Source organism: Merops nubicus, unplaced genomic scaffold, assembly GCF_000691845.1.
Source record: "Merops nubicus isolate BGI_N331 unplaced genomic scaffold, ASM69184v1 scaffold15762, whole genome shotgun sequence".
NCBI classification, from domain to species: domain Eukaryota; kingdom Metazoa; phylum Chordata; class Aves; order Coraciiformes; family Meropidae; genus Merops; species Merops nubicus.
In genome coordinates, this window is record NW_008594450.1 from 59,721 (window position 1) to 83,807 (window position 24,087).

At 40.1% G+C, this 24,087-nt stretch overlaps 1 protein-coding gene across 1 annotated transcript in view; it reads right to left on the reverse strand.

Annotated features, from left to right (window-relative positions):
- ADAMTS18 (ADAM metallopeptidase with thrombospondin type 1 motif, 18) overlaps nt 1-23,734 on the reverse strand; it is a 76,106-nt gene extending 52,372 nt beyond the window's left edge. The window contains exons 1-2 of the mRNA XM_008935794.1: nt 23,665-23,734; nt 21,493-21,809 (exon numbers count right to left, since the gene is read on the reverse strand). Of these exons, the coding sequence (XP_008934042.1) occupies nt 21,493-21,809; nt 23,665-23,716 (369 nt within the window). The 5' untranslated portion in view covers nt 23,717-23,734. The remainder of the gene's footprint in view (nt 1-21,492; nt 21,810-23,664) is intronic.
- Nucleotides 23,735-24,087: the final 353 nt, after the last annotated feature.

Consider the following 24,087-nt stretch of genomic DNA (forward strand, 5'->3'; position numbering starts at 1 on the left):
CAGCAAAAACAATAGCCAAAGAAATCAATGAAATCTCTAACATTATGTGGGTGTGCATACGCTCAAAAGAAAAAAAAAATCTTTGAAAAAGAAGAGTTAAATGTCATTTCACACAAACTAAAATAGTTCCAAATACTCATGCAAAGTTTTAAAAGACTTGACAAAAGGCCAGCTGAAATTGGCATAAAGCTTTGCACAGATTTCAGTGGACGTTGATCCAAGACTTCTGTTGTGTAATTTCCCAACTGTCCAACTCCTAAAAAACACAAATCATTGATTCAAACACATCTTAACAAGAGTTACAGCATGTAAAGTACAGAGACATAAAGTACAGGTTTTAGTTCTACTTAACACAAATAAAAATGTAAATTAAGAACTTCCTTGAATTAGAAAGAATAAGAAGAACAGATGACCTAAGTACTATAGTTGCTAGTTATTTCAAATTATCTGAGGTCAAAGATGCTGATATAGACAGTATTCACATCACAATGTTGTTGGGACCATCTCATGTCTCAGCATACTGGAGTCTTTTCTCATTCACATTGCAGTGAAAACTCATGAAATTAGCTACAGCTCATTTTCATCAGTCAAACTTCTCTGCCCTGATACTCTGCTAAGTCTCTGGTGCTTTGGGACCACAAAGGAAACAGAAAGGACCTATCTCTGCCTCTAAAAAATCCCCTTGCTGGAGGAGAGACTCCCCTAGCTCAGATTTCCCCAACTTGTGGGTTTTGTCTACCAGATCATTTCCCATACTGGATAACAAGAATCTTAGCAGAAAGAAGGTACAATGGAGATCCAGAAAATATGAAGCTATTCACACAATTTAGAGCTACCTGACAACAGTCAGAAGTTGCCTTTGGGCCCAGACTGGCCTCTAGAATTGGGCAGCTGTCAATTTTCAGATACTAACATACTGCACCGGGTGCCAGAAGGAGGAAGAGGTCTCCCCGTAACTCCCACATCTCTGATTAGGTTCCACCACAGACTGACAAGGAGATGAGACCCTTCCTTCAGGTTTTATAAGCAGATGATAGTACTCCCTTCATGAAGTACAGAAAAGATCTTCTCGTTTGCCATTCATTCCACATATGCTCCCAGGCAGCTGGTGGCAAGCCAGCTCAAACTAGAAGCAATGTAGCTGCTAAGAGACTGGGTTATTGGCTCAAGCACAGCGTAACATTTATGTGTCTACATGGTATTTTGTAACTTCTAGTTCATGGCCAGCAGCTTGGAGAACAGTGACAGTGATTTCAGATCTGTTTCAAATGCATGCTTGGAGAAAGCCATGTGGACATGGCAATCCCTTGCACATGTACCAGCAGCCTGATACTAAATCCTCTCTAGACAGCAGGAAAAGTGCCAGCCATTTAGAATGGGGTTTGAGTCAAGCCTTTAAAATGGGGTAAAGGTGCAGTTTTCTCACACATACCAAGGAGTAAGTTTGCCAACATTCATTTATGGATTCCTCTTTCCTCCAAAGCAAGGCTATTCAACCAATACTAGTACAAGGCTGTTCAAAGCAATCCTGCATAATGTAAGCAGCCTAGATAAATTATTGTGTCTTTAGAGAATGTGTAATGAAGTAGACTCACCTCTTGGGATGGGTTAAGTTGGTCGTCTGAAAAAATATGCAAGACTATAACCTTACTACAGTCATAAGCAAAACTACTTCCAAGAACTACACCCAGCAGTATAGTACAGCCTGACCTGGAATTGTCGATACCCGATATCACTAACCAACTTTTTGAGAGATGCATTATTGAGCACCTCTCAGGTTAGGGTCAAAATGTCAATGCTCTGGAAAATATAATCAAAATGAGCAAATTAAGATGTGAAATTAGGTTAAAAAAAAAAGACAAGTAACATATCTGGCAAAGCAGAAAGAAGGAGCCGAATTGCAGAAAGTGTTGCTGAGGTGAAAGATACCTTTACCCTTGGGAAGCATCATGAGCAAACAGCCAAACCAATGGCAGTAAATCAGGGTAATTAAAGAAGTTCATTCCCTCTCCGCTGTGACCGAGAGCCTCTTCTCAGGGTTGGAACTGCAAAGGGGTTGTGACAGCAGCAGCTCACAGACCTGAGGCATATTTTGCTGTTTCTGTCCCCCTCAGAAGGGCACTTCACCCAGATGCACCCACATTACTGAAGCACTGGGTAAATTAAACAAGCTTCTGAGACACGGCGACAGGAACACAATCCTCCAACAAAAAGTGAAAAGTCCAGACCCTAAATCCACAGACAGGTTGTTAAACAAATGGCTGACTTTTAAAGAGTGTTAAGCACCCAGGAGCTCCCATTGAGCTGAACATTGTCTCTGCAAGCATTTCCAGAGTGCATTTATACCAATTTGGGAAAGAAAATGTTCTGGGAAAATAGTGAGAATGGACTCTCATGAGGTTTCCAGTAATATACATGTATTATTGAAGTCAAAAATCCCACAAGTAAAACTCAGAGCATGTTCATTTTTGATCCTATCCCAAACCAGGCAGCACAAAGGCATGCAAACACACTAAATGAAAGAGAGAATTTAAGTTAACTAAAATTTTCTCTAGCCTTTATGTTTGCCAAACAAATTCCCCCATCTTTCAGGAAAGTATCAAGTCTGTGCATGGGCAGTTGCTGACAACTACGCCAGAGTCAGGCAAGTATAAATCTAATGTTTTATTGGACTGGGTCCTTGGCTGATGAGAATAACCTCAGCAGACCTTTACTGATTTTCACCAGATTGGAATATCTGGCTCTGTACCACAGCAAATGTTTAGGTTAAGTTAATGACCCTTATACACACTAAAATAATTTTATTATGAAAAAAGCATTAGAATCACTGCTTGCCTATTCTGACTTGACAATTGTACAGCACATCACATTTTTCTTTAGGATTCTAAGCAACTCACAAAAATAACTCAATTTATTAAGTTTCCTAACATAATATAGATTACTTGCAAATGTAAAATGTTAAGAGTTCTTAACAATATAGCATTCTATTATCTGAGGATCTGACAGAAGGAAAGTATGATGTTTAAATTGCCAGTCTGAGTTAGTCGTGAAAGACAACTCTGTTTGGTTGCTTAAAAGAAGTGTTATGCAGAACATTCAGCAATTATTAAAACAAGGTAACAAAATTGCATGTCTTTAATTATTCCTATATGAACAAAGACAGTGTTATCTCTGAATAGTGCCTTTGTGTTTCTGCAGTTGACTGAACTTGTTTAAAACATCTTTATGCAACCCTCTGTCAACATTGGGCAAATAAGGAAATATTCCTATTTGTTCCTCCACTTAAGGTAATTGAACCAGTCACATTGGTATTTAAATGTATTAAATTGGTATTTATTGCAGGGTAATGAGATATTCTAGAACTAACACAAATTTGATTGCTTTGCCACAGATTAAACACTTGCTTGTCAGTATGTGAGTTTCCCTCATTTCTCATGTTTTTGGTTTGTCTTTTTTTTTTAAATAGCAGTAGGCATGATAAATGAACAGAATAAAAATACTAATGTAAACTACAGCATTATGACACTAACTACACACTAATAACATTTAAGTTAGGTGCCAAAGGTTTACCCAGTTGCATTCCAGATCATTTCATTGGTGATTCTAGCAGCGTGGCTCTTTGGCTTGCTTGCTACAGTGGCTCAGAAAGCAATGAGCTAAAACCAGCAGCTCCAAGTTTGGCTTGGTAGCTGTAGGAGCACTTGGGCATGGCCTGTTTAAGCAAATCCCTGTAGCTGTAAGATAAAATCTAAGTGTTTTATTAGTTATGACAGTTCTGAAATCCTTCACAAAGCAAACAGGAAACTGCAGGATTGTTTTATGAATGCATTTATGCTTCACTTTTCCTAAAAAGAGGCAGTCCACTATTTGTCATGTGCTGTCTTATAGTAGATTAGTTACTTAGAGTATGTCAAGAATAACAGAACAACTGACTTCCGAATAGAGCTTAAATCCCCTAATCTAGCACCCCATGTAACTGAGTGCACAGCTTAAGGGAATCCTTGAAGTGTGAGAGGAGTGGTGTACCTTTTGGAAATTTTGGAGTGTAGAAAACGAAGCCCTCTCTGTCCTCTCAGTCTGTGCAACAGCACAAAATAAAAGCACCATTTCTGTTCCTTTTAATTCTCTGAGATGTGATTTGAAGGTGCCTAGATCTTTAACAGACCTTTGGACAGGGCAGAATTTCACCCTAAGGTTGGTTTGCCATGAATTATTAATGTTGCTTAAAGGATTAGGTGCAATGAAAATGTTCTGGCAGGATTCTCCTCCTCTGCTGTGTACAGCTAATTGATTTTATGTGGATGGAATTCAGATGCACTAATATCCTAGGGAAAGTGGATGCCTTCTTAATGAATCTTCTGCCCCTAGAGGTGTGATAAAGGCAAACCAAATAAAATTAGGGCATAGTGACACAAACTGAATGGCATAAAAAAAACAAAAACAAAACAAAACAACAAAAACCGCTTATGATAGATAACTAAAATCAGTACTTGGAAATTCTTTTCCACAGGTACTTAGCATTAGCAGATGCTTGCTTGAGTGTTTCTGATCAGGAACGTTCCTCCACATCAGACACCCAACTCTGAACATGAAGTCATGACTCAGGCTTTGCAGGAAGCACTATAAATTATGAAATTATTTTAAACAATGCCAAAAGGCTTTGGTGTTTTATTTTCTTTCTGATTTGAACCATTTTCAGCTGAGTTTATAAGAGGTTTTTTTACTCTTTATGACCATGTGGTACTAGAATCAAACTTGGGATTTTTAGTGAAAATGTAGCTTTTCCTGTGATGATGAGACCTTGGCTGCTGGACCTTTCTGGATATGTCATATCATGACTGAGAGTGGCAGACAAGCCTGAAAGACTTCCTCTCCCTTACAAGACAGCCTGTTGAAGTTACAGCCAACAGAGAGAGGTATGCACCCAATGCACTTGGAACCACATAGGGCTAGCTGATGGCAGGCCCTTCACTCCATTTTGAGGTCTGAGCTTCAGTGACTTACACTGACTGCATCAAAGGCCCAAAGCAAATGCTCTAGACAGTGGCTGTTCACTACCCCGACCAGCAAAGATCCTCCAGATAAAAGCTTCAGACTAGCAGAGCTGATGCAAATGAATTTGAGGGGGCAGAAGATCTGAGCCTGTCTGACCTGGGATAATTTGCATTCAAACAAAATAAATCCAGCTCAATTCCCATAGCAATTTTACTTTGCTATGAATAGCTCAGGCAGCTCCAGTAACGAGGAGCTCCAGTTACATCTGATTGCCAGCTGTATTGCTTACTAAGAAGTTAGGTCAGTGGTTCCCAACCTTTTAATTTTCCTTGTTGGAGTATACATTGCTATGGATTAGTTACATGAGAGTGGTCACAAGGAACTCTGTAGGGAGCAAAGTATCAGCTTTGCTGATACTCCACATACACAGACACATACATATGTTGAAATATCTATGTGGGAAGGAAAAAGGGAGGGGAACAAAAGAGCTTAGGCCATTAAGGGAATGGAAAACAAGAAGTAAAGATGGCCCAGGAGTGAGAATGTCAAGCTGGCGCCGGGGCTATCTGGATTAAACTCCCAGTTCTTCAGCTTCTCTGTTTCTTATTTCTCAGTTTATAGGCAGGATTTTGTAATCAATCCAGTAAACACTCAAGAGACTTGTCAAGGCTCACATTTGACCCTAGTCGGGTTGTTCTACTAAAATGCCTCCATCTTCCTCACTACAAGCTGCAGCCCCAGCCTTTAGGATGTCACTCAGCAGCTTGAGCTGTGATCCAGTGACCAGCTGCACCAAACACAGAAGGTCACTGGATAGCTAGGTATGTGCCACTTAGCAGGGCTCCATGCTGGCAAGGGCCCTGTCCAGAGACACATCCCCCAAACATGGCTCTGCCCTTGATCAGTCCCTCAGCACATCACTGGACTGTCTTCTGCCCCATGACCTCACCCACAGGAACAACAATGCTACAAGGTATGCTGCCCAGAAACGTGCAGATACCTTCACCAGAGCCTGCCAAGGTGGGGAGGTTTGCTCAGCACCAGGAAACCCCTTCCTATAGTGCTTTCAATTTTTCACATGCCTATAAAGTGGGATTACTTAGCATCCCTGGGAAAAGAGAAGCAGGAAAGGGTAGAATTCATCTTCTTTTGCTGTAATCACCTCTTTCAAACAGGACACCAACCTAGATGTCTGAATCACATTTTTTTTCAATTTTTTTTTGCCAAGAAATGGCAAACCAGTAAAACTGTGAATGCAATTTGTACTATAAAACCTGAAATACAGGGCAGCAGCACCCCAAAGATCACCAAGTTAAAATAAGACCTTGTGATTTCCTCCATTTTTCACAACATTAAGAAACCTCTACAATGGCAACTCCATGTAACATTTAGATAACCATACAAACCAAACATCCTTAGCACCCAGATCTTGGGTTACAATGGGTTTTGAATCAGAAGTGAATTATTTGGTGAGATACACGTAGTAACTTATATCTATATTCTATGCTGTGAAAAATCCTCCTATTTGTAGACACCATTTACAGGCATGAAACCCACCTTCACAATATTGTGTTGCTACATGTACCGTGGGTTCAGAGATTCTTTGTTTTCCTTGTTGTAGCCAAATGCTAGCAATCAGCAGTGCTCAGACATGCTGCACTAATCCTTGTCCTGCTTTAAAACACTGCACACTTATTCACACTCCTCTCTCCCACAAATTACCTTATGTTTCTATTTTAAGGGAATGATGCACAAAGGTGATCATGCTATAACTGCTCTCCTGGTGTAACCATCCTGAAATTAAAAGAAGGAAATGTGCGTGGATTTGTCCCAGACAATAAATGTTTTTAATACTATTATAGATGATGAGAAATATTTTTAGTACAATTGTATAACTACAGTTATCCCAGTAGCAGAAATAACAGCGATGACATGCAAACACTGTCACAAAGATGTCCTAGTTTGGTGTGAAATAAAACCTCATGCCATAATTGTCTTAAAATGGAAACAGTAATACTACCTTAAGATTGATCCAGATTTTCAGCATAAAGTGAGGTAAATCCATTATTCAGCCCAATACATCATTGTAGATCTCCTGACATCCTACCTAATGACATGGTCAGAGTACAACACACAAGTCTAAATCAGTGTTAGAGAGTTAATACAACAGTTTCCTGATATTCAGGTCAGTGTTTGACTTGTACTTACTGAATAGCACTGCAGAACTAAACTGGTCATGAAAGGTTACACTGATTTTACCATAAGCAGACTTTAGTGTTAGCCTGTGAATTATATGACTGTTTAGCAGGGATCAGTCTTAAGTATGAGAAATGGTGTGGGAGCATTTACTTATGCCTTTTTATTAAAAAAAAATCAGTTCTATTATGCAGCTCTGAGAATCAGAAATGAGAACAGAGGACTAAGAAGAAGCTGAAGAAATGACATAAAGGTTCCTATTTCTACAAAGTCCCACAGAAACTGATTCAAGAAGGGAGAGCTCCAATTCCTTTGTCAGCAAGCACCATTTGGTATGATTTTCAAGGAAATGAATGGCATTTCTTCATGAAAGCACTTGTACAGTAGAGTGTTTTCAGAACACTACCTTACATATTAAGCTCTCAAAATACAGTCTGTGGAGAAATAAAGATCTAAGTAACCCTGTGATGATCTCTGAGATCTCAGGAAATAGGAAAGAAAGTGACAAAGGGAAGGTTGTACCTGAAAGCAACTTTTTTCTTCTATGAGATATTCTTTATATTAAATTGGTCCAAGAAATCTATTGCCAGAGATGTTGCCACTTTCTTGAACACTATAAGCTTTCATACTGAAATAAAAATAGAAGTGAACAAAGGGAGATAGATACAATTATATGGAGTCCAGAATGCTGTAGTTATAAAAAGATGGTTAAGAAAAAAAAATCAACAGAAGATTTAAAAGGCAAAATTTCCTAAGCAGCCTGATCTTCTTTCTGCAATGAATCTACTGAACAGTAGGTTAAGCAGAGGTCAGGTTAAGCATAGATTAAGAAAAAAGCTGCAAGAAGAGGAATGTGCTGCCAGGGTCACAGAGGCTCTGGAACATGAAGGAAGTGTGTGAGAGTTAGACACTTCAATCTCCTATGTAGCTCCTGGTCCCAGGCCCGAGCATGCCCTCTGCTCCATCCCGACATCACTCAACACAAGCCCAGGTTCTCTCCAGGCCACACCACAACCAGCAGCTGCTCTCTGAGGACTTCAGGCATAACTTGAGAGAAGAGCTGTGCAGCTTAGCTGTTCTTCTATCTTGAGCCCTCACTGCGGAATCAGGGTACACTTGGTATGCTGAGAAGCACTGTGTGAGTCAAATTAGCAGCATGTCAGAGCACACCAGCTCCTGCAAACAAGACATCATTTGTCTGCTTTCATCAGCAAGAACAAGAAAAGTGGATATGAGAAGTGAAAACTGTGGTCCTCCCATTCCGAGTCTCTCTGAAGCTCTGTGTCGCTTGCACAGCCACTGATTTATCATTCTCAGATTCTAACTTCCCTGATAGAACCTGTCCTTGAGCCCCTGTCCCTCACATTAATGTCTCCCTGACTCTTTGACAAAATAATCCAACTGCTCAGTGGCCACCAAAGGCCACGAAGGTAGGTAGGCTAGCCCTGCTTGTGCCTACACAAGATTATATGAGCTTGCAGGAGTAAAGTGCAACTCTGGGCTTCACGGTGTGGATCTGCCTGGCTTAATGTGTCGTGACTAAAGATGTGACTGCTCACGCCATCCATCTGGATCATCAGTCAGTTAGGCCACCTTTTCTTCTTTCCAGGTGGTAACATAAACAGAGGAAAAGCCAGAAGGACCTCTTGTTGTGAAACATTTCCTCTCTTCACAGCGTACTACATGATACGCTCCTCCCGCAGCATAAAGCCAGCAGTGTTAATGTGCTGTGGAAGTAAATTAGTCACAAACAGCACCACAGGGAACTTAAATATTTTGAAAGTATACCATATAATCAGGAAATGCCCACCCTCTTTATCTCTCAGGAACAAGGAAATTGAAAGCTTTGTAATTTTAAACTGCCCATCAGTTGCTATGAATCAATCAAGCATCTTGCTGTGGAGAGCCAGCACACACAGAAATGCTGGTAAGATAAGAGAGTGTTTGAATTACACTCCCCGTCCTGTTGGGACAGTTCCAGCCCAAGATATCAAATGTGACCACCCGTGTCCAGGCATTCTCTTTGTACACCTCCACTGAACTCCCCAAAAGGACTAGAATAGGGTACTGAAATTTCATAGTTTTTCAAATTATTTATACTAACTTTCACAAATTCCACCGATTGGCAATAACTTTGATTATTTTTTTCCCAAGAGTATATAAATTTTAGAAGATAAAGACTTACAGTGACATATTCCTTTATCGTACATTAACATATAATGATAGAAGTCATTCAAGAGTGACATGCATCCCTACATTATCATTCTTTGTAACAGCCATACATCCATCCACTTACTACAAAAATCAGAGACAAATCACATCGACCTTTTCTTTAAAATGTAAATCCCTTCCTGGAAAAAAAACACAAAGGTGTTGATTTGAATGACAACTACTATATTTTTTTAGCACATAATTTAGTTATTGAATGGCAGAAGAGACAACTGTAAAGAATATTGCCTTGTGCAACTTTATGGAAGTACAAATATATTAATATTTCACAAACAATGGACACCGAATTGCACTGTCCTTTGTAAAATCAAGACTAAAGGATTGGCACCTACTTTGGTGCATTAGTATGGATATGTATGTATACAGACATATAAATTTATCTTCTTTTTTATTGGCAAGTAAAACACAAAGTCAGGTCCAGCGGCCAAGCTGCTGTCAAAGGCACATGGCATATGCATGGAGGTATTCTGGAGCGCACGGGCTCCATCCAGAGCAGGCTGATGGTGAGCAGCAAACGTGGAGCATTTCCCCATGGGGCTACATCTTCTGTTAGACCTAACACAGAAGCAGGGCTGTGGTGGTGCAGTGACTTTTGCTATGCACAGATGCTAGTTGCCAGAAGACAGACCTTCATTCTGGGTGAATAACGTTTCCTTCTGTTTTGTTTCTCACATTAGAGCATGTTCCCGATTTTCCCAAAGTGTAATCTTTAAAATTGTTAAATAAATCATGGGAACTGCCACAACAAAAAAAAATATACTATTCACTCAGCCCTCAGCTATTCCCAACTAATTTGGTGCTGTGGTGCTACTCCACACAGGAGAAAGCTAGTTTTCAAGAAATGCTTGGGAAATTGCAACAAAAATAAACTTTGTGGTACTACAGCCCAAAAGCTAAGAACCTGTAAATAGAAGCAGTGCAATATTCATTGGCCAAGACCAAAGTCTGGCACATTTTTGTTTCCAGCTTCAATGGCCTGTGGCAGCCTATCAGCCTCTCCTTCTTATTTGGCTTCTGGTCAAAATTGTCCTTGTGTTGATATCTAATGTGTCACAGAGGCTGGTGGAGAAGCAAGCCTTTGTCACCAGACCATTAGCCTGATGATACCAACTGTATGCTGCTCTCTCACAGCTCCCATCCCGTGTCTGTGTCCAGGCATGGACTCTGTTAAGTGACATCTGCAAGTCTCTGTGTCTCAGACAGTTAAGATGACCACCCAGGACTCTCTCTGCAGTAAGCAAAGGAATCATAGGACTCAATTAACTCTTGCTTAACAGACTATGGGTTCTCTGTGCAATTATTTGCCTCTTCTACCAAGACCAGAAGATTAATGAGGTCTTGCCTCCTACCTGTGTTCTCAGGATGAAAAATGATAATATCCTTGCACATTTTTCTAGACCAAAAACTGTGAAGTTCATCTCCTGCCAAACAAGGGAAGCAAACCTTCAAAAGCTACTTTCCTCTTTTACTCCCAGTTCCAGACTTGACTTTATCAGGACTTGACTGGGATTAGGCCAAGTAGCCTCTTTTATTTTACTCTTGACTTCTTATTTTTTGGTGGCCATTGTGCTTCCTTTACTCCTTCACTGTCGTAATACCCTGGCAGCACAGCAGAAAGAAAACACTTGGCATTATTACACTGAAAGGTACCTGGCAGCTGCAGGCAGCAGGTACCAAGCACTTCAGTGCATTTCCTAGCAGCAGCAGCAGCAGCAGCTGGTTCTCTGGGAAACTGCCCCAACTTCTGTCTCATTTCACTCCTGGCACTCACTCACCCGAGTGGTCCATGAGAACAGCATAGGCTCAGTCTGCAGCTGGGTTTCTTTGCCCCTCAGGCAGGCTGTTTTCTCCCATCTCACTTCTGATTCAGTAAAATCTGCTTATACAGCACCACCTTGAATTATTTACAAGATGTGTTTTAAGGTCTGCCAGTAAAATGGACATCCCTCATTTTCTTGTTGAGTCCATGGTACTTTACATTTGCAAGATGTCTTTTTAAACCAAACAGTCATTGTTGTAATGTTTCCCAAAGAAATGGTGTTCCTCTTGAGTCAAGGGCCAACATGATGGGAGGGAGGAAGAGAACTCTCCTGAGGCCACATTCCAATCCACAGCACTCAGAATAAAACATTTTTACTCTCTACAAGCTTTAGATGAAGCCCATACACCAGCAAATACCTGCCAGTGAGTCGAAGGCATTGTGCTGCAGGAATCAGTAGACATCAGCTGCTCACTTGTGTCTTGGCCTGGAAATTGTCCTTTCCCCACCCTATTGCTCAGTCTTTTGCTGCTATAGGCAGGACAAAAATCTGATCATCAGTACATGATGGGAGTCCAAAAAATATCCATAGGGCCTTCAGCGTGGCTTCTAGCAGGACAAGAAGCCAGCAAACAGAGGGGAAAAAAAAAAAAAAAAAAAAAAGGAGGCTGGAGATACCTTGTAGGTAAGCTGGTTTCTGCAGTGACTTCACAGACATCTACTGCAAACAATGTAATGTAGAGCAGACTAAAAGGAATGATCCTGTGTCATAAAAAATAGCAAAAAAAATTCAGAAGTGACGGGAACATTTTTCTTGTCCATACTGTAACCATCCACGGTGGGCTGCAAAAAATTCATCTCAGCCCTAGCCCAGAATTGGTATTTTAATCTCTAATTTATACTTGCATCTAACAAAATAAAGAGCATAACTTTTTGTCAAGTGCTAACAAGAAATGAAACTGGGTAGCCACATTTTCAGAAAAGTTTAAACTGTCTTCTCCAACATTGTGTTCCATCCCTTACCATGACCAACTTATACCTGAATTACAATATTAACTTGAAAGATTTTTTTGGGGCGTAGTCTATCCAGATTTTAAGACTTACTGTTTTGATGACTTCTTCCTAAAAAAAGAGTGAGTGTGTAGCATAAGACAAACCTGAACAAGGTAAAATTATTTTTAAGTGCTCACTCTTTCACTGAAGTGCAATAATTTGCATGAAGAAAAAAGGAAAAAAAAAAAAAAAAGAAAAACAGAGAAGCAAATCTGGTTTGAATTTCACAATTTTAAAAAACCCTTATTATATTCTGGTGTTATATAAATTCTATATCTCATGGCAAAGGAACTGCATATCTGAAGAGTAATCCATGGTTCACTAGTTTGTGTATTCTGCCACGGAATATAATATTACCTTCTTAAATTAGTTGGAAGCCACACTACACTGCAGAGTATAAAAACAAAAGTGAGGGCTCAAGCTAGGTCAAGCATATTTTGTATAGGTCCATTAAAAATCTCATTCCATTAATATTAATAAAGATGTTGAGACACAAAAGTCCTTCAATTAACATATATTAGGCAAGCAGGCACAAGCATTCAAGTGATCCCACTGTGAACAGCAAGAATCCAGTCCTCAAAGAATAAAGCTGTGAGTGTGCTGTGTACATAGTGGGGCAGCTCGAAATGCTAATGCCACAGAAGAGTGAAAAGGCAACGCCCTATTGTCTGTGCAAGTAAATATCACCTTATTGCCCAGGCTTCCTCTTCTGTTAAGCAACTGTTCTTCTGTCCTGTTTGTGCTGGGCCTTGTTATTCCAGTAAAAATCACTTCCAAGATGTATTATCTTTTTCATCAACCTTTTTTCTCCTTTTTGGCAGGAGCTGGGCAGCCACAAAGGAGATTCAGGAAAAGGGTTTTCATCTGACTGTGCAACTTCTTTGGAGGTTTCCCTGGCTTATGAACTATCATTGTAAAAAAGAAATTAACTTGCACGATCCAGAAATCACTTTGGACAATAGTGGTTCCCACGGTACTGAGCTTCAACCATCAAGACTCATTCACTTGCATATGACCTGATTATTTGACATTTCTTCACCCTCATTCTTAGTGACTTCCGAGCCTGATAAACAATAAAAGGTTACTGATGTCAACCTATTATGAGCCAGGATGCTGTTCTCATCTAACACTGAGTAAAGCCAGTACTGAAGCTTAATTAATACATGTTTGCAAATTGTGCTGAGCTGCAAGGCACTATGATTTCAGGTTTCTTCTGTAAATGTTTACCTCGAAGCTTTAGTCAATGCTTTACTGTCTGAAGTAAAGATAAGTTCTGCTGCCATCAGCTATTCACATAGCTGGTCAAATCACTGTCAGAGCAAATCAATAGGAAATTCCTTTAGCATAGTGTAATTTATGGTAGACCTGCAGCAACAGAATTGGGATTAAAATAGGATAAGAACAGGCAAGAAAGAACCAACATTTCTGCTTCCAGTGACATGATCAAAAAGACAGAGGAAAACCTTGTTTGTAATGTAATTATCCATTAAAGTTCAATTCAGATACCATCCATCTAAGGGCTACTCTGAGCCTTCCTATTACAATACGAGCGGATTTTAGAAAAAACATATCGAAGTCTGAGTTTCAGCTGATAAAGCTCACTGTAGGTCCCACTGCAGAGATAACTAAATGTAATCCCTCTCCTGCCAGCTCACTGAGAGAAGTCCACTCCAAAGTGAGGCACACTGCTTCTGTACATGGTCAGGAGTTGAGCCAAGGGAAGCCTTCCGATAATTAAAAGGGCTGCTGATTTTAGTGGGGCTGCTGCCAGGTTATCAGTGGACATTGCAACTTCCAGAAAGAGAAGGCAGATATTTTCGAGAAAATCATCAGAGAGCTGTATATCTGTAAGTCCACGATGTTACTGATGCTCAGGAGAGAATGAAATCAGACACAAGTAGCTCTGAAATTGTCTTAAAGAATTGATTGATATATTACTGGCATCACAGCTCTGGATTCCTTCGCCTAGCATGGCCCCAGATTTTATCTTGCTCTAATCCATGGACTGCAAATTTCAAAACCACAGGCATTGAAAACAGGCTTTAGACCTCCTTCCTTCTCTGACTGTTTGCAGTACTGGGCAGCAGCCCCAGTGATCGATCTACCATCTATTTCGAAGAGTATGGGGCATGCTATACATCAGAAACACAAACCCTCCCCTAGAAAGTTGCAGATTAGAAAACATTGTCTTAAATATCTTGCAGACTTAAATACAGCTGTGACAAATGAAACTGTAGATACCAAAATGACCGAGCTGGTTACACACTCCCAGTGACCACACCAGACAGGGGATGACTGGGCAGCCTACGTTGTACGCAGTTGGGAACTTCACTTTGACTCAAGTGTGCAAATCACAACACTGTCATCATAAGCAGGGCACAGGTCGTGCAGAGAGTCTAAGGAGGGAGTAAGCTTGGGGAAAGAAAAAAAAAAAATGTTTAAGAACAGTTTTGATAGCACTGTTTGCTCAAATTAAGTGAACTGTGTGGCAGGGCCAGGAAACAACCAAGACACTCCTGCGCTTTCCACTCAACTGTGTGCGTCAGGTCCAGAGCTCTCCAGTTGAACTTGACCTACAGTTTCACAGACTGTCATTGTGTTGTGGGTAAACAAAAACCTTTACACTCCAGGTCTGCAAGCCTGGTATCTCCCTCAAACACGTCTGAAGTAGAGGAAGAGGAGGAATTAAGAAAGAAATAAAACCTTGCTTAGGTTAATTATTAGTGACAAAAAGCTCCTATTAGTTATTAGAAACTGCCTCTAAAAAGAGATACGTTTTAGACTTTCAGCAGTTTGCAGCTGTTCAGAAGAGAGTGCATGTTGCATCTCAGCAGCAGAGATGGTATGGTCCAAATTAAAATAGTGGCGCTCAAAATAAAAAACCTCATTTACATCAAAGACATCCTGTTATGAAAAGGTCAAGTCTGTGCAGACAGGTCATCCTCTCCTGACCCTTATGAGGGCATTTGACTCTAAGCTTCTCTCTAATGGACTAGGGAAAGTGTGGGAACCAAGCTTTGTGGAAAGACTTTGCTACAGCAAGAAAAATGCTGATTTTTCAAGTATAGGTGGAGTCTACTAATTCTTTCTGAAGTTATGGTAAGACTGCTGCTTAACTAGGAAGGCCAGGAGGCACTGCCTAGCTGAACAAATGGATGGCTCCCTGGTTTTGGAACTGCTTCAAGGGTGAAATCAGTGGCACTCTCAACAGCCTGAAGTTTGGTCTGAAATACACCCATGAACAGTTTCCATGCTTCTATTGGCAGCTGAGCAACAATAGAGCAGGCAAAATTAACTGAGAGGAGCAGCTCCTGTGGGCACTCTTGTGAGCTCTGTGTCCACAGCACACTGTTTTGAGCTGGTGGAGCCAAAGTGCTTTCAGTGACACAGTTTCCTCTATGTAAGTTCCAGATTTCCAGGTTTGGTTATTTTTAATTTATTTTTTTTAGTATAAAACCTGGAAGCAATGCAACCTCTACCACTTTTCCTATCTGGTAGAAACAGGTTATTTATCCATCATTAATCCTCTTTAATTCCCTTTCTGACTCATCAGGAATCAGGAGGGTTAAAATGCCTGAGATAACACTGTCTTTGTCTTGCAGAGCTAAGGCCAAAGTTAAACAGAAAGCTTATCAGACAGCTATGGAGATGGGCAATCCATAATCTAATCACACAATTCATTCCCCATCAGCAGTCAGTTTAAGGCTGAGACCAGAAACAGTGTCTTGTAAAACATCTTCAAGAAAATGGCTTTTTCCCATTGTCACTTCATTTACCTGTAAAGATTTTTCTTATTTTCATCTTTATCACATTATGGAGTGAATAGTGGCAAAATGTCCATCAAAACAGAGGACAAAAGGATGATCTTGTAAAACACAGTTTGTGTCTTATAAAAGATGGAGATGCCATGGTGTATGAATATAAAGAAAGTCAAAGAACTCATATGCCAGAAGCTGTTCATGTTGTGCTGGTATAATGGTAGAAAACACAGGATTTGTATATTGACTTGTGGATGGAGTAAAAATAGTTTCAAAAATGAGTCAAACCACCAGTTCTGTACTTGGTTGCTCTTCAAGGTCTCACTGAGGCAGATTTTGTCCTGTTTTTACAGCTGTAGGTTTCTAAAGGAACCTCACTGCGAACAGCAATTATTTTGTACTTTTACCAGCAGTCTGGCTCACTGATTTTGATGGGAGCTTGTCTGCATAAGAACCTTGGGATTTGTCTCAACATATTTAATTGGACTTAAAGTGTGAGCTCTAGGAATAGGAGGCCGTTGTTAGCATGAACTTAATGCTAACACAGGGTGCAATTAAATGACTACAAAGAATGGGTACATGAGTTGCCTTGCCTGCCTGCCTCTTAGGTGGCCAGACAGCATTAAGAAACTTTAATTTTGTGGCTGCTTTGATACTTTGAGCAAAGTCCTGCCCTCAGACATGCACACACAACTACTATTGAATTAATACATCCCCTGTTCATCTATCAGTGCTACATCTAACCCCTTCTACAGTCGTAGACTCCTCTGACAGCTCAGTGAGTGTAACATGATTCATCCTTCCCTCCTCTTTCTCTTCCCCTGACTAGACACTAACAAACATAACAGAACTTGAGACAAGAGAAAGAGGCCCCTTATAATGAAAGATTCAATCACATCTTACTAAAAACAAAGGAGGGCACCAGCTAGAGCATGAAGTTGACTCCACTCTTCTAATTGAGATACATAAAAGGGAGAGAGTGGCTCCCATTCACCTCTTGTGTAAGCAGGTGCAGCCTCTCAGGCCTCCATCCTAGTGCATTTGCTTAGGGCAGAATTTGGCCAGGACAATAAAACCGTGCATCATTTCTTTCTAAAGGACCTGAACTGTTCCACTGAACTGTACTGATTTTCTCTCTCACCCAAAAAACATGCGTCTCCTCTGCAATGTAATGGCAGCAGATTTCCTTTATGTTGTATATGTTGCTCTGCTCAGGGGACACCAGTTTTGTGCTTGCTATATACCCTCACCTGTCTCCTCCTCCTGTCTCCAGAAACATCCCCACAAATGCTATAAAATAAACTACTCATTCATTACGTTCGTTGTTTTCTATGCTGTGTATTGGACTATAGTGTAAACTCCTTTGACTTTATAAGAAAGAGTTCTTGTTCACAAGGGGAAAGTGACTTCTGTTCCTAAATGCAAACTTATAAATTACTTTTAAGAAAGTCTCTAGAACACTCTGGGATTCTCTTGTATTATGCCCTGATTTACAACTCGCTTTGTACAAGAGATTATATATACACAGACCTGTCACAAGGCAACAGAAAGGGGACAAAAAATAGTTTATAAAGAGAGACAACACAATTTATAGGCAGACTAGGAAGACAGTAGTAAGGCTTTTAGAGGCAATGCCATCATAAGAATGGAGTTAAGATAGTGAATGTACAATAGATATCTGTTTATAGTGCAGGTAAGATAGCACAACATGCGGATGAGAATGGAAAAAGGGACAAGGGGAATGAGGTAGGAACACAGATATGGCCACAGTGAGTAAGCCCTAAAAACAATTTCTTATTCTGGAAGTGGCCAGAACCATTTCTCCTTTAAAAAAAAAAAAAAAAAAAAAAAAGCCTGCATTCTGTGGATTTGGTATAGTCTGCCTCCCAGTTAAATAGCTATGGGCAATTTTAAGTAATCATATATTACTAAATAGTACTAATAATAAAAACATACAATTAGAATGAATAAGAATTAGCTCAGGTGTTCGGAAAAACAAAATTGAATTGTGGAAGAATGAACATTGCATAGAACATAAACAGAGGGTGAAGCAGCAAGACAAACCTGTGTCCTGGATATGTCATTGGGAGAGCACAAGGGATTGAAGGAAAATCCAAGAAGTCATGCTGGAGTAACAGAAAAGTTTTATTAAAAGTAATAATGACTATCAGTGGAGAAATGAGTTGAAAATGTTGCACTCATTTCTATTTGGGCCACATTAAGGTGATGCCCAAGCAGAAACTACTTTTGTATTTCCCAACATAACTTAACTCATTGACCAAAAGTTGTTAAGAGTTTTAAAAAAAATACCAAGCCTACATTCCAAGAGTGAGAATGTGTTAATAAAATATAGGGGGGGTGCGAAGGAATTAAAAAAAAAAAAAAAAAAAAAAAAAAAAACAACAACCAAACAACAGTTCCTTTGGAGGGAACTTATCATTCTTCATAGACAGCAAGAACACATTCTTCTGAAGGTGTACAAAGTATCTCCCTCTTTTGTGCATTTTTGATAAAATGACTGAGCAAATGTGTGTGATGTGCAACATAAGCCTGAATTTTAATAAACCTGTCATACTCTTTTTTGCCAAGTATGATGCTGCTACTCAACGCCCAATGGTGAAACACTTAGGAAGATCATAACAAGATTTCTTGTAGAAAAGATAATGTAAAAAAAAAAAAAAACAAACCACCACAAAAACACACCAACCAAAACAACAACAACAAAAAAAATCAAACACACAAACACACAACCCAAAACCCCCATGTTTTCTTGCTGCATAACAGATACTCCAGCAGGTACAGGATGCTGACTGATGCAGGAAAGGGCAGAAGACAGAAGAAAGCAAGTTTCCTGATGAAAATCAAAGCACCTAAACATTCTGATGATGAAAAGGCAAGAGATAGTACTCAAACTTGTACACATTCTTGTAAAATGTTAGCTTAATGTATTAGAGCACTTAGATAAAGAGCAAAGATCTAGTTTTGCCTTCTGACACATCAAGAAAATTGTGCTGACCCATGGAAACATTTGGTCTCAAATCAACAAAACAGCATAAAAATGTGGGGCCTTACTGTCAACTATGCTATTAAAAAGTAAGATACACACATCTCTTAATGTATCTATTCCAAAGCAACAAATTTTTGCACCCTTCCAGTGTTAAGTTAAGGTCATCCTGCCTAACAAACCATTTCATATAGACTCTCTCAAAAGTCTACTCTGCAGGCAATGGCAGATAACAGACAGCTGAATGACTGAATACTCTAGGTCATCCAAAAAATTAGATCAAAGAGTCCCAGTAGTCTATTGAAATGCAATTGCTTCCAAATCACATTGTGGTGTTCCAGGCTTGAAAGAATGGGTCACTGCAGTTTTATTGTAGAGAAGCTATTGCTAATGAAAGGAACAATGGAAAGATTAGTGCTACCAACCATATAGAAGAAACACCACTTTCGGTTTAATTGCAGTGAACAAAGCAAATAGGAAAGAAGGGCAACCAAGTGACAAAAGTAGTTGGTGCAAAGAGGATATAGAAGCTATTCACAAGGTTCTCTTGATCAGAGCAGTGTCCAGACTTAACATATGATTACTGAATTTGGATCACAGTTAAAAAAATGACGTGGTTGTCATTACAGACAGCTGATGACACATTTTTAAGAAGGCAGCCTTGCAAACTGAGAGACTAAGAATCCTGTTGATAATTTGCATGGGATTCATTAGGTGCACTGAAATTAATAAATAGATAAGGAGAAAGGTACACTTACACTTTCTGATACCTACTCTGCAGGAGATTATTTTAAGTAAGGGTTTATTTCATTTCCTGTTTAAAATAACAGTTCAAGGTGAAATCAAACCTTGGAACTGATGAAAGAGAGAGATTCTAACTGATGATAATCTAGGTACTGAAAAAGGTTCTGCAATAATAAATTTGTTTGTGCCACAATATTTATTCCCTTCTGATCAGTTTCTGGATCTCTTTTAAGTGAAGCTTACCAGTCACAACAATCTCTGTGTCGAGACAGTGGTAAAAGATCCATTTCAGTCCCAGTTAAGATCACCACATTCTGTTTCTCTGTGACCTGAGGCAGACTCGAGCCTTCCTTCTCCAGACAAGATTTGACAAGCCCAGCTTCACTTAGGTCGGAAAGCATGTTAAGAAACAAAATGTGACCAAACACCCAAACTATAACTGTTGTGCGTAGGTAGAGAATAAGACGAACATTGCAATGAGTAAAAACAGGTGGCTTTTTTTTCCTGAATAAATATAGTAAAAGCTAGCAGTTGTGAAAATGAAATTTCCACAGAAAGAACTAAGCACAACCAATATTAACAGTTCAGCACTACAAACACAGCCTAACAAACAAAAGAAAGCTTCATTCAGTTCCTGGCACCTGCTCCAAAGTCACGTTTGCAACTGTTCAACTGTAAGATACTAATTCCTCCAACTTGCCCAGATAAAAAGCAGAGCATTCAAAATATAATCCAGACTTCTTCAACCAGTTATCAGTATTCAACAGCCCTTCCTAATGAGCCACCCTCTTCTCGAGTCACTGATTACTATTTCAAAGGAAACACTGGGTGTCTCAAGTGCTCCTTTTTTAGTCCTGTCACACAGCTTAATAGCCCTTATGGACAAGTACCTTTGCAAAACAGATTTCTAGAGGGTGACCCAACATATCCTCTGGACCTTAGTCAACCACAAAGCATAGATAGCTTCATATTCCTAACATTTAAACGTCACTGCTTTAATTTCATCTATAGGAGACTGCAAGTGCAAGGCCTTAAGCCTAAAAAAAATCAATAACTATTAAATCTGTAGATGATTCTCCCAAATTACATCAGTAAAGACTTCTCTGTAGGCAATGAGCACTGTCAGATGTATATTGAAAAAAATCCTTGGTGAGTACTAATTTTTCATGAACTTGGATGACAGCCATAAATGGAAAATACGCAATGATAATATTTAACACATTTGTAAAAGATCAACTAATCAAGACTTATAAACCCAAATAAGACTGGAATTGTCAAAGGAAATGAAGGGAAATTGGTTCATAACTCACTCCTGCTGAGCTAGGAAATTCACCCTTCCTTAAAGCAGGAGACAAACCTAGGTATAATTTTTTTTTTCCCTTCACAAGCTTATGGATTGGTTTGGGGTTTTTTTCCCCTCTTTTATTCATAGTCATTCACAAAGGCAGGATGAGCATTTACTTAAAAGCAAGGAAAAATGTATCAACTATGACAAACCATAGCATGAAACTGATTACCAGCCAGTCTTCTGGGCTTTTTTCCTGAAAGATTATCATCAAAAAATACCACGGGTGTGATGCAGTTCATTGGCTATAACTAAACCTCTTCTGCTAAACACAACAGCTACAAGTGGCATCAGGGAAATCACCAAATGGTGTATGGTATCCTGAATATTATATGAATTACATACCTTCACTTACTATTCCATGTATGAAAATACTTTTAATGCTGCTTTGTTTTAAATAAGCACTTACCAAGCCTACACATGTAGATATTGCTACCGAAGAGGTGCTATCATTCCTTATAAATCCCTGGTAGAAACACTGCTCAATTTCATGTTCCTGAGAATTTGAGACTCCATCTTTCCCAAGTATCTGGACAATAAAAGTGTTGCTTAAAATGGTCGAAGGTTTAAGGTCTAAGTGAAGTTCCTGTCCAAATGCTGAAAATTTGTAGTGCAAGGAACTCTTTGAACTCTGAGTTGATCTCTTTCTCCTAGTACTGTGCAAAACATCATGTGAAATGTACGATCCACGGGAATCCACTTTGACAGGTGTCACAAATACATAATCTGCAATGATAAAAAGTTAACCATCAGCTTTTACACCCAAAAACTCAGGCAAGCATCACCCTGACATGGTAAGCATCAGGCTTTCACTACGGCCATGTCCCTCACTTTGGGAACAGCCTGAAATATCTGCAGGCTGTCTGTGTAGTCTTGACTGGGTAAATTCACCCCTGTATGTCACACAGGCTCCCAAACCATGTTTGTTTCCTTTCCGGCCCACTGAGAGGTGCAGACTAACTAACATAGCTGTGAACATTCCCACAATCACTCTGCTGAGGACATTTGTCATCACCAGCAGACCTGCAGATTTTCCCCTCCCCCTGTATCAGTGGTTGTCAAATGTGAAGGCTGCTCTGGGTTGAGGTTTTTTCCTCCCCTAAGAATGCAGCAAATATTATATCACTGTTGGGGTAACCATGACTGAGACTTTGTAGAACTGTACCACTTGTTCAAATGGATTAAAAGATTAATTTATTAATGCCTTAACTAAGTAAGACCTCATCTCTTTGTAGTGACTTGATTAGACTGGGTTTCAAGTTGTAACTGACCTTCAGCAAAAAGAGATTACATCCTACCTAATAACCTTTAGTCAGCCATTGCTAATTGCATGTCAAAGAAGTTTATTGTTTTGGATACAAAAATTACAAAACTATTTGTGAAGAAAAGATTAAGATCTACTCACAGGCACCTAAGAAAGGAAAAGATAAAGGCCATGATTCAGGCTGCTGTATAAGCAGTTGCCTAGCTTGAGGTACATCACTGTTGCTGTTGATATAGCCATACAGGGATTAATTGCACCCTGGAAGGTGGCTCTGAATTTTAGTCATTTGCTGAAGTAGGATCTTTGCACCTATTCCTAGTTATGAGTAATTATGCTGAATAAAAAAAAAAGAAACGTGTTTGGGAAGCAGTTTAAGCTGTATTTCTCTAAATGTTTAAAGATGTCCAAGCATTTGACAGGAAAACAATTCATTTATCTTCCTAAATTGAAAAAAAAAAAAAAAATTGAAAATGAAGAAAATCCTCTCCTTTTTGTGTTGGAACAGATGTTGCAAAAACTATTAATCTCTTTGCCTGAATAGACTCCATTGGACACACATTCAGCAGAAGACATAACTAGTGATAGGTTGTTTCTTAGACAGTGGAAACAATACACCAAGAACTTTCACTTTCCTCGAGTGGTGTTAATCAACGGCAGAAGTTGAGGACACTAAGCAGGCTGGTGGCCAAAAACTGCAAGCAGCTGCTGGAGAGAGGGAATCCCCCAGCGAGCAAACGATAGGGTGCAGGAGGGTTTTCCTTTCTGCACCCTGGTGTTTTCCTCCATTGTACTTTGTTTCCACTCACACCCAATAAAAAAACCATACAGAACTTCAAACTCCCCAAAGTCATCAGCATCTAAGTGTCAGTCTCCGCAGCCTGGGAGCAAACAGCTCCTGGGCTCGCAGTCACACGAGTCCTCTCTCTCCAGGTTTGTTTTCCCTTAGCCTGCCTTGCACGGCTTCTTCCGCTCTCCCTCCCAAACCTTCTCAGTACTTTTGTCTCATTGCTTCCCTAACAGACACACGAGGTTTTGTTGTGGCTACACACGCGTTCATCTTCCTAATCGCAGACGTAAACATGGATGTACTCGCCATCTCATTCATCTGCCTTCCTGTTACACGTTGCTCCTTTGAGCTTTTGCACCCAGGGCTTAACGAAGCAACCTCTGCCCGTGGGTCACTGTTTTACAGCCGCTAACTTGCTTGGCATTATGTCCCCTGACCACAGTGGCTCCTTCCCTTTAAACGCCCAGTTCACCAAAAAAAGCATCCATGCAAAAGTTCACATACAGAGACAGAGAAAGAGCTATACAAACCATGGTTCAATTCACTGCTGCTGTCACTGGTTAAAGTTGCTGCATGAGACATGCAACAGAGGCAGCACAGCTGAAGGGTCTGCAAGAGAAAAAAGAGAGAGAGAGACAGAAAAGAAGTATTGGGCGAGATGTAATTGACAAGGGAAGGCAGAGAGACAAGGCACCAGAAACCGTGCAGTAACCTGGTATGAAAGTACACTAGGCGACTGCAAAAGAAAGTGCTCTCGACCTGCCTTTACAGTGCTTCCAAGCCACGGGAGGGTCGGGAATTGCATGATCGCAGCAGGTAAAGTCCAGACGACAAGCAGGAGCCGGTCCATGTTCGGCCGCGCACCTGGAGCGCTACCTGCTCCCCGAAGCGTGCGGCGGGCGAGCCCGGGCACCCCGCATGGTCACCTGGGCTCTGCCCCGCAGCAGCGCCGG